We start from the raw sequence: 11,262 nt of genomic DNA, 5'->3' as shown, positions 1-11,262 counted from the left end.
ACCCAGAAGGCAAATAACTCCACCCCGCAAAATTCTCTATTTTTTAAAATTCTCATCATTTTTAAGCCAATCTCATGGGATTTGTTGAGCCCAATTCATGATTTTGAATGCTTGGGGTAAGCAATATTGTACACCCAGTCAGTGAAATGACAGCATCACTGAAGCAAGAAAAGCCACTAATGTAAGTGTGTAAAAGGAAGCCTGCTTCATCTTATTGTCTTTCATCTTTACACACTTGTGATAGAATGTACCTGTTGTGACCACACCCCACATGCTACTGTAATAATCTTTGTACAAAGTATGCCTTGTGAGTTACCATTTTAAAACTCATAATTTTCTGTTTATTATTGTCCTGATAAAATGTGTGTGACAATTGTCTCATGTGAAGTTATAATATTCCACTTTATGATGTTATTAACACATTCCAAAGTGAGGTTAGCAGACAGGTCTGCCTCAAAGGAATGTGTGTTCTGCTTAATTAGCATTTAAGCAGTAAACGGAGTTATCAAGCAGGTCGGGAAACACAGGATGCTCAAACAGGTGAGGAAAAAGCAGCAGGGAATATCCTTCCATATAGACTCTTTTGTCTCCCGAATGTCATCTGGAGATGCATTCACAGCACCTGAAGGACAAAGGAGTCAGTGCTGAACTGGCAGAGGGATCCTGACCTAAGAAGTTTGGTGAGTAAGACTGCTGAAAGTATATGGTGAGAAACTATTTTGCTTGATTCTGATATAGTTTAAGTTAAGCACCATCAGAGTTATAACTTTGACTTATGCCTCATTACTTGTACTTACTTAAAATCTCCATTTGTAGTGAATAAACTTAGTTTATTGTTTTATCTAGTCCAGTGTGTTTAAACTGAAGTGTCTGGGAAACACCATTTGGAGTGGCAGGTTCTGTGCAAATTATTTCTTTTAAAGCAATAACAGACTTTATATAAACTTGTATTATCCAGGAGAGGGGTGGGTATCACAGGACATACATTTCTGGGGGGAAATCAAATACTGGGGGTGTGTTGGGGTCACCTGCAGTATAACCGAGGTTGGTAAGAGCCCAGGTGTGGCTAGCTGCAGCACACACACAGACATAGCTTGGAATGACTTTCATGCTGGAGGCTACAGCAGCAAAGCATTGTAAAGGGCACTCCATGTTAGAGGGCAGGAGTGACACAGCAACTCATTAGTCTGGATTGTACCCTGATATGTTGCTTTCCCATTGCATCTTTGTTCTCTTGGAGTAAATTACACCAATTTATGTTGCTTATGATGTTTTATGAATATGCAATTTATACTGCCACTTACATCCCCTCTGAATCTGGCCCTGTGTAGTTAGTTTGTTCTCCTTTTGTTTGATCTGTGTATGAAAACTGCAGCAAACCTAAACATTTACATGAAGTGGAAATGATGCCATGGAAGAAGTGTTTTTGTTTGGGTGTTAGACATTTCAACAGTTTTTGTGTCTCTTATTGTTCTCTCTGTTTATTATTGTATGTCTGTCTCTCTTTCTTATCCTACCTTAGAAAATGACTTGAGTCAGATAACTGCAGTATGTTGTGGGCAGTTAGAATGAATGCAAATTTTCAGTATCTTCCTCTTATGTGATTGGGTAAAAGAAGACAGGATTTCGGAATTGTGTGGATTCTTGTTGTGATCTACACTGCAGGATCCGTGTGAATGTAAGAAGAAATTATTTAAACATCTACAGACCAAATTCTGCCTCAGCAGTTGTATGCTTGTTTGATCGGATTTCAACTAAGGAATCTCCCACTGTTTGTCATTCACTAGAAGAAAGCAAAAGAGACGTGTGACTTGATAGGTGGTGATTAAGCTTATTGTAATGTGCATGGCTTTTTTTTACTGTGGTGCTAAAATCTGTCCATCAACATGTAGGGAATTGGAAGGTGTGCATATGTGACATTATCCTGTTTGTTAATGTAAATTTATTTATTTTAATGATGTGAGAGGAATGTATTGCATTTTAGAGAGACAAACTTTTATTTCTCACTGCCTCAGTGTGCACCTGCTTTAAGAAGTTCACACAAAGGTCTTGCTCAGTGATATATCAGCATGTTTGATTTATTTTTCTGAAAACAACTGTAGTATTGGAAACATGGTGTTAGTCATGTCTCTTAATGCACTACTGGAAGGTGTTCAAATACTATGGTGGTGAGGATGGTAAAAGAACCTATAAAGAATGGAATAGAACATATTACTTATTGTGCACCTATCTCCAACACTGAATAAACCTCATTTTATTTTCCACAAAGTTAAGTTTCCATGTCATAATTCAGGATTAAAGGAAAAACACTTAACTTTAATATGTGCTAGATATTAAAGTAAATTTTAAACAAATCTAAAAGTGTATTTATATTATTGATTTGAGGTTGTGGGGAGTTACACATGCACATCAAGGAATGACTCTTCAATATTAATTTAAATAATGTCTCTCCCAGCCTCTGACATCAGAAAAGAACAGTTTTTAACTTCTGTACTATTACCAAAGATGTTTGTGTTATTGTTATAGAAAGTTGCCTTGAGATTAATTACTTGAAAAGGGCCATAAAAGTGCAGGAAAATGGCACAGACTGATGAGTACATTGACCAATGTCTCAGTTTCAGAAATTATAATCTTTGTTTTTATAGGGAATATAGAGTTTGTGTGGATTACCAGCAAAAATACAGAACTGATTGGTGGAGAAATAATGCCATATTATTTTTTGCTCTCTTGTGAGAAATCCAAAGAATGGAGACTAGCAAATGTTACATAGTTTTTTGAGGGGGCACCCTGTTTTATATTGTTTTTTAAAGGAGTGAGTCATCTGCATTACCATCAGGAGTTAAAATAAGGGGAAGTGCAGCTCTCCCTCTTTCCTAAAAGGAGCATGGGAGCACACACTCTCCTCCTCGTCCGTCTCCATGGCTTGGAGAGGTTAGCTCCCCAAGAGCTCGTCGTCATTGGCTATGGGATCAGCTCTCATCACACAGAAGAATTTGAACTGGGAGCAGGAGGACGGGGTTGTATCTGGCTGGGGAATTTCTGGAGTCATTAGGTGGAGCAGTAGTGCCTGATGTGGCAAGTAGAGGTGTCTCAACTGGGAGTCCCCATCATATCTCCTCTAAAGTAAGTTCTATTCTTCTGCTAGCTCCCATTTCTGCCAAGATGCCTTTAAGTTGACTGGAAGAAGGGGGGAAGGGAGAGGAAAGCCCCCTCCTTTTTTTTCTTTATGATATGAAAAGAAAACATCTATTTTTTTTAAGCGTGAAGGGGTTTCTGCTTGTGTGTTTTCCCTGCCCCCACCCTCCATTAGAAATTTAGATATATTCTACCTTGAAAGACACTACTGAACTAGTGAAATTATAATGGGTCAAGAAGAGGTTGAAAACTGAATAACTGTGAGGGGAGAGGATTTAATTCAATTTTTTTTAAAACTTTTTTAGTTAACACCTATTTAATTCCAGTGTATACTGAGCATTTGGGATAAATGATTATTTTGTTAAAATGTCATGAACTTCAACCTTTTGCTTATTGTGAGCTCTCTTATCCTTTAATTAGTATTGTAAAATCCCCCCCCCCGCCCCCAAAAGTCTTCCAGCAACAACAGGGACGATCAGACTTAATATTTCTTATATAGCTAAGACCGAAGACGGGGGGGGGGGAGGGGCAGGAAAAAGAAAACTTTTGATAAAGAAGCAAAAAAGGGAAGAACCCAACTTTTAAAATTTTTTGCACGAAGTAAACTTTATTTCAAGGTAATCTAAAGTATGTATTTAGTGCACCTAATGTATAGTACCCTTATTCTGGAAAAAAAATGATGGAAAAGACTTATTATATAAAGTAATCCTTTTCTCTGTAGTTGCAGGATAAAGTCCCCTGAAAGAGAGCACATAAAACTTTTTATGTGGACATTATACTTGATCAGCTCAGTCATTTTGGAAATGTATATAATCAATAATTATTTTATCGATTATTGGTGCCATCTCTGCTAAGAACCAAAATCTCCTTCCTAAAAGGTTACAGTTTACTAAAATCTGTTCTTAAACATAATGCTTTTGTATTTAAATATTATCTCTGATTTTGTTTGTAAGCTATATAGTAAAATCCTCACAGATCATCTTTTCCTGAGAAAGAGTAATGTTGTGTTGGTTGGAAAGCTGACATTTTTATGGTGGTCTTAATTTATTATGTATCTTGTGGCTGTGGTTATGGATAGATGCTATTGACATTAACCAATCTTAAAGGTCATATTCTGGGATTGGTTTTGTTCATGACATTTATGTGTGCCCATTTTAATTTCATATTGGAAAAACTAGATCAGCAGATGTAAAATACATTGCATATTATAGTGTTTCTGAAATACATCAAAATTAATCTGCCAAGAAATACTATTGAGATAATTTTAAATGTCAGTGTATGGGGGTGGGGGTGTATTCAGCACATTATTCTGTCTTAGCAGCATTCTCACTGATTTTTATATTTTGACAATTGCTGTTTTTTAAAAATTACATATTTTAGTGCTCATTAAAGTTTCTGGATTGACATTCTCCATATTGAAGCCAGCATTAAAGGTAAGTTTAAAACCAATATTTGTACAAGCTTTCCCATACTGCCAATGTGGCTCAGTACTTCTGTGGAGGAACCAGATCTAGATGGGTAGTTCAGTCTCTACACGTTGGCCTGTACACTTAAGGGATTAAATCTTGACCCCATTGAAGTCAATGGTAAAATTTCCACTGACTTCAGTTGGTCCATGAGTTCACCCAGAAGGTCAGCACTGTTGCCAATCAATACGATGTGTGATGGTGTATTTTTGTCAACTGAATACCTATATGCTGAGAACTAGACTGAGGCTACGAATTATGAGTGGCTGTTAGAGACATAATTCATATGTTTTTGTTTTTTCCCATAGGACTCTGAAATAAGTACAGTGACTGGCTTTTCACAGACTGATGGCTGATCGAGTGCTTGTGATTGGCAGTGGAGGCAGAGAGCATGCTCTGGCCTGGAAATTGGCACAGTCTCCACATGTAAAACAAGTGCTAGTCGCTCCAGGAAATGCAGGAACAGCCAATAATGGAAAGATTTCAAATTCAGGTAATAGAAAGCAAATAAATGATATTTCAAGCTGTGCACGTATATAGATGTGTGAATATAAACAAAAAATGTTCAATATCATATGCTGAATCAGTAGAAATTGACAGTGTGTCTTATTCTTTTCTACAAAAGATACCACAAATTATACCACATGCAAATAATTTTTGCTGTGTGGTTTTTTTGAATTGTTGGATTATCTGATAAAACACTTACTCCTGGGGGAATTTTGTGCCACTGCGCATGCACAGAATTTATGTCCCCCACAGATTTCTTTGTTTCCCCACAGAAAAATGACTTTCTGACAGGGAAGCAAAGGAAGGCCACTAAAGCTGTCATGCGACCCTGCCCAGCAGTATATTTCAGGTGCCTAGGACAGCTGGCAGAGAGGTAAATCACCATGGGGCAGGAGACAGGACTGGGGAAGACCTGGCTGGTGGCTCCTACCCTGTGCCAGGCTCAGCTGTTTTGTCACAGCTGGGCTGGGGAGGATGGGACTTCCTCTTCCCCTGCACGGCATCTGGGGCCAGTTCAGACCCACCCCCAGATTTCTCCCCCAGCTGCAGAAAATTCTGCAAACTCTCTCTCTCTCTCTCCCCACCCCCCCGCTTCCTGCACTCATCGGGGATCCCTGTATAGAGAGCTACTCCCCCATCCACCGACCCCCCCGTACACCCAGATCCCCTCAATTCCAGACCCCCGCACTCAGAACCCCCACAGTGTGCCCCGCTCCCCCTGCACCTGACCATCCCAACAAGCCACCCGGATCTCTACCCCACCGAGCCCCAACCTGCTGTACCTGGATCCCTATCCCATTGGGTCCCACTCCCCCAGCATCTGGACCCCTTTACCAAGCTCTATCCCCCCCCCACCCCATTCTGAACTCCCCCTACTGAGCCCCAACCACCTTCACCTGAACACCCCTGCAGAGACCCATTACTGTTGCACTCAAAACCCCCAACAAGTCCCTGTACATCCAGATCCCCCCCGGACCCGGATTCCCCCTTGAGCCTCCCGCATCCAGAATGCCCCACACAGAGCCCTCTCAACGCACATCTGGATCCCCCCACACTAAGCCCACTCCACACTTGGATCCTGCCTTGCTGAGCCTGCCTGCCCACACAGATGGGCAGGTCCCTGGGGTATTTCTGGGGCAGGCATGGTCCTTGCGCTGTGTCAGGGTTGGGTGCAGCCTCACTGCTGAATCTGTGTCCCAGGGGGGAATTTGCAGAGTGATATCTCACCTCTGTGCAGCCAGTGGCCTGTGCTCCCCAGTACCATGCTGGAGCCTCCACATTTACTTGACAAGTAACATTTGCAGAATTTTAAAATATCCTACACATAATTTTTAATTTTTGGCACAGAATTTTTAATTTTTTGGTGCAGAATGCCGTCAGGAGTAAACACTGCATCATATGTATTTTGAAAAAGCGCCAAGAATTAAAGTAAACAACACATGAGACTTGAGGACAGCTGGATCTAAATGGATACTAACCACTCCCAAAAACACATACAAAGGTCCAAAAATTAATAGAGTGAAACAGATACAGTCAAATTCACAATGTATTTTAGGTTCTACCTTCTTCAGTGGTAAAAGATTTATTTCACTGTCACTGAATCTGATCGGTATGTGCTTTAATGCTTGTATATGTGAGAATGGTTTGTCTTGTCATTGTGCCTAAAGTACAGATCAATGAGAATCTTTCTACTGACTTCAGTGGTCACTGGATCAGGCTCATGATTTACTCCTGGAGGAATTTTGTGCCAAAAAATTAAAAATTCTGTGTCAGATATTTGAAAATTCTGCGAATTTTATTTATCAAAATAACACGATATAAGCATACCAGTTACAATTATTTTGGTAATTTATTTCAAAATATCTGTCAGCAAGTATGTCTAACAATACAGACCCTCCCCCCAAGAAAAGATTCTGGTAATTTTTTATTTTGATAAATCTATTCTTTACGAGGCATATTAATACAGAACTTTGTGTAATTCATTTAAATTACAATACAGAATTGTGTTTCCTGCACCTGTCGGAAGCAGTGCAAAGGCTTGGTGGAGTCAGGGGTAATGGAGGAGCTGAGGGAGAGGGACGGAGCATAGCAGTGTTGGGAGTGGGAGGGAGGTTTTTCTTTGAGAGGGGATTGTTAGGGTTTGGGAAGCCTCCCCCATGCAGATCCTTGCTGACCCCAAGCCTCTGCCATTCAGTCAGGCACGTCTGCCCCGTCCCCGCACCTCTCATCTCCATGGGTCTCTGCAGCCACCGTCCCCAGGCTCAGCGCTGTCACCCACTAGCTCCTGAGCCCATGCTCCAGTCCCCCCGAGTAGCCATTCTGAACCCCAGTCTGTGACTCTTCCCTCCCCTCCCTCCCCGCAGCCCTGTGTGCCCCACTCTGTCCTAACCTGGCTCTGTGAACACAGTGCTGTGATGAACTCTTACTCCTGGGGGAATTCTACAGCACCGGGTATAGAATTTTGTATTTTCCTGCATAAAATACATTTTGCCTAAGAAGTGCTGCAGTTCCACCTTCTGCCCACCAGAGGCCTCTGTGGTGCTAGAACGCCTTTTTATTTTTAAAATGTGTTAGTCCATTTGTATAAAGATGTTTTTAAAATGTTTACTTGGGCTACCCAGAATAAACATAGCGTGATTAATATTTAGTGAATGTATATTTATCATATATTGTGCATAACCTTCAGTTATCTATTCTGGACTCCGTTTTTAGTTCTTTTTCAGTTTTGATAACGTCTGTAAGGGCTTAGCACCCTCTAAGTTGTTCAGCTCTTCTTTTGCCTATAATATCCTATTCCAACACTGTATTGTCACTGTTTGGGGTTGAATTATAATTATAACTTAATTATATATCTTTATCCTTGTCAGCAGTGTTAGTCAGCAATCATACTATCCTTGCCCAGTTCTGCAAAGACCATAACATTGGACTTGTGGTAGTTGGACCAGAGACACTCTTGGGAGCCGGTAAGGTTAGAATAAATTCTCTTGTTAGAAAAAGCCAAGTGCCTTAAATTTATCTTAAAAGAAAAATAATCATATTGAAGTTCTAAACTGTATTCTACCTTAATTTAACTGAAGTGTAAGAATATTCTAGGTTTTTCCTCTATAAATGTAAGATTATTTTATGTCTAATTTTTGCTTCGTAGCTGTGTACATGTTAGACATCATGTGGGAAATGTGAGACCATCCAGTTACTGCACTATAAGGCTTTGTAAAATAGGATTAAAGATCTCTTGAAATCAAATGATTAAACAGGTAGCTTAATCCATTTGTAAAATAACATTTTGAACATTAAATTGTTCACTATAGCAAAGGACATAGCAGGCTGCTTGGATGGTGCTTTGAGAGGTATTTAAGAACATAAGAATGGCCCTACTGGGTCAGACCAATGGTCCATCTAGCCCAGTATCCTGTCTTCCGACAGTGGTCAATGTCATGTGCTTCAGAGGGAATGAACAGAACAGGTAATCATCAAGTGCTCCATCTCCTGTCTCTCATTCCCAGCTTCTGGCAAACAGAGAAGTAGGGACACCATCTAGTTCTTTTTTTGCCTCTATATAAAACCACATCTTGAATTCTGCATGCAGATCTAGTTGCTCCATCTCAAAAAGGATATATTGGAATTGGAGAAAGTACAGAAAAGAGCAACAAAAATTATTATGGACTTTTCTATTTTGAAAAGAGACTGCTAAGGGGGGATATGATAAGTCTATAAAATCATGACTGGCGTGGAGAAAGTAAATAAGGAAATGTTTATGTACTCCTCATAACACAAGAACTAGGTAGGGGGCACCAAATGAAATGTAGACTTCCATGCTAACCGTGCTCTGAATATTTTCAAATGAGGGATGAGAATAAAAATAAAATGGTAATACACACAAACCCATCAATAATGTAAAGATGTTACAGAATAACTCCACCAAACAAGGACGCTCCACTAGAGAAATAGATTGCATTATGGAATTGGCCACCCAAATACCCTGAGAGAACCTGTTTCCGTACAGAAGAACCCTCCAACACACACCCCTAGTTGTCACCTACCATCCCACATTGGCACACACAGGAAGTATCATTAAACAATTACATCTTATACTTGATGGGGATCACATCCTGAAAGAAATCTTTCCTGAACCCCCTCTTCTGGTCTTCAAACGACCCTCCAACCTTTCCAAGCTCATTATCAGAAGTAAGCTCCCCACAGATCAGGACACTCCAATTCAAAGCAGCACCAGGCCCTGGCATAACAACAGAATCAAAACCTGCAGACATATCTCCACTGCTACGATGATCAGCTCCCAGTACAACACTCCTTTCAAGATCCATGGGTCCTACACATGCCTCTCACAATACGTGATGTACCTTATCCAACGCACTAAATGCCCCAATACCAACTGTGTGGGTGAAACCAGACAGTCACTATGTCTTGAATTCACACAGTAAAAGGATAAAAGACAAAAAGACCCTCTCACCTGTGGGCGACCACTTTTAACAAAATGATCACTCCATATCTGATCTCTCAGTTCTCATCGTCAAAGGAAACCTGTACAACACCTTCAAAAGACGAGCCTGGGAGCTTAAATTCATAACATTGCTAGACACTAAAAATATGGTCTTAATAAAGGAACTGGATTTATGGCTTATTCCCAACAATGTATAACCCACTAACCTGCCCCCTTTTTGGTCCTATGACTGGAGAGTTGTTAACAAGCCACTTCACCTTGAATGGTCTCTTAGAATATGTGTTAACTACTTATGCTAAACAATCTGTGCTACCTTGTTTTTACTATCACACTCTTGAATATCTTTCCCAGACCTGAAGAAGAGCTCTGTATAAGCTCGAAAGCTTGACTCTCGCTCTCCAGAAGTTGGTCCAATAAAAGATGTTACCTCACCCTCCTTTTTATTATTATAGCTGTGGTTTTCAACCTTTTTTTTTTTTTTTTTTTCATTTGTGGACTTCTAAAACATTTTGAATGGAGGTATGGACCCCTTTGGAAATCTTAGACATAGTCTGCAGACCCCCAGGGGTCTGCAGACCACAGTTTGAAAACCATAGTTTTCTAGAATAAAAAGGCCATCTTCAGTAGACATTTGAATATTTGAGTGCATTTATCTTCTGGCACTTCTCAATTACTAGGAATTGTGGATGACTTGATGTCAGCTGGAGTTAGATGTTTTGGTCCCTCAGCCAAGGCAGCTCAGCTAGAGACTAATACAAGCTTTGCCAAAGCCTTTCTGGATTGTCATAGGATCCCAACAGCAAGATGGAAAGCATTTGCCAATCCTCAAGAAGCTTGTAGCTTTATTACCAGGTAAACCATCCATCACTTGAAGCTTATTCACTTTTTCAAGTATCTTGTATATTTGGTCTTACCCGTGGGCAACAAATACAATAGGCCAGGGAAGACTAAACCTCCCCTGGCAGAGCCGCTGCTGAGGGACAGTAGGTTGCAGGTTTTTGCTTCTTATTATGCGCTATTGCAGGTTCCAGGGCAGCTGAGGCAGCGGTATCTGCTATTCAGTTTCCTGGGTTCATCAATAATCACCCTGGATTCCAGAGAGATTACTGATGAACCTGGGAAGCTGAGTAGCAAATACCACCTCCTCAGCCGCCCCGAACCTGCAGAGCGCATATAAAAAGCTCATCGTTTGTCTGCTGGGCGTCTGGAGGTCTCGGGAGGCAAGGCGCACTGCCTTCCCAATTCTCCAGCTCAGGTTGGTCGGCCAGCACACGTAGGGCCAGCCTGGGGCTCCTCCATTGGCAGGGGGAGCGGATTGGTGTTCCGCCAGCCCGGGGCTTCTCTGGCCATGGATGGGGGGGCGCAGGGCTCCTGACATGGGGGAGCAGGACCTCGTTTGGAAGGGGATGGGCCAGGGGGCTAGCCTCCCCAAAGTGGGGGGTCCACGCACCGCCCATGGTTTTACCTCATACTTTCTTTTACTTGTTGATGCTTTATTAGCTACTAGCTGTCATTAATGTACTTTAATAATCAAAGACAAGGATGGCCATTGGGCAACTTTAATGGTACTAAGGGCCACAGTGGCAGTTTTTCAAGTTTCAGCTCAGAGATCAGAGAGGTTTTTCTCTGTTAAACTACATAAGGATAACAGTTGGCCATCCATGATAAAGGAAAAAACTGATCTAAGAAAAATAA

General features: G+C 41.0%; 1 protein-coding gene across 1 annotated transcript in view; it reads left to right on the top strand.

Moving 5' to 3' along the window:
• The first annotated feature begins 4,949 nt into the window (after nt 1-4,949).
• Nucleotides 4,950-11,262, top strand: part of LOC144259081 (trifunctional purine biosynthetic protein adenosine-3-like) — a 45,332-nt gene continuing 39,019 nt past the window's right edge. The window contains exons 1-3 of the mRNA XM_077807259.1: nt 4,950-5,094; nt 7,976-8,071; nt 10,245-10,419. Coding sequence (XP_077663385.1) covers nt 4,950-5,094; nt 7,976-8,071; nt 10,245-10,419 — 416 coding nt within the window. The remainder of the gene's footprint in view (nt 5,095-7,975; nt 8,072-10,244; nt 10,420-11,262) is intronic.

This window comes from Eretmochelys imbricata, chromosome 1, assembly GCF_965152235.1.
Source record: "Eretmochelys imbricata isolate rEreImb1 chromosome 1, rEreImb1.hap1, whole genome shotgun sequence".
In the NCBI taxonomy this organism is placed as follows: Eukaryota; Metazoa; Chordata; order Testudines; family Cheloniidae; genus Eretmochelys; species Eretmochelys imbricata.
Note: the sequence above shows the minus strand (reverse complement) of the source record. Positions and strands in the feature narration are given on the sequence as shown.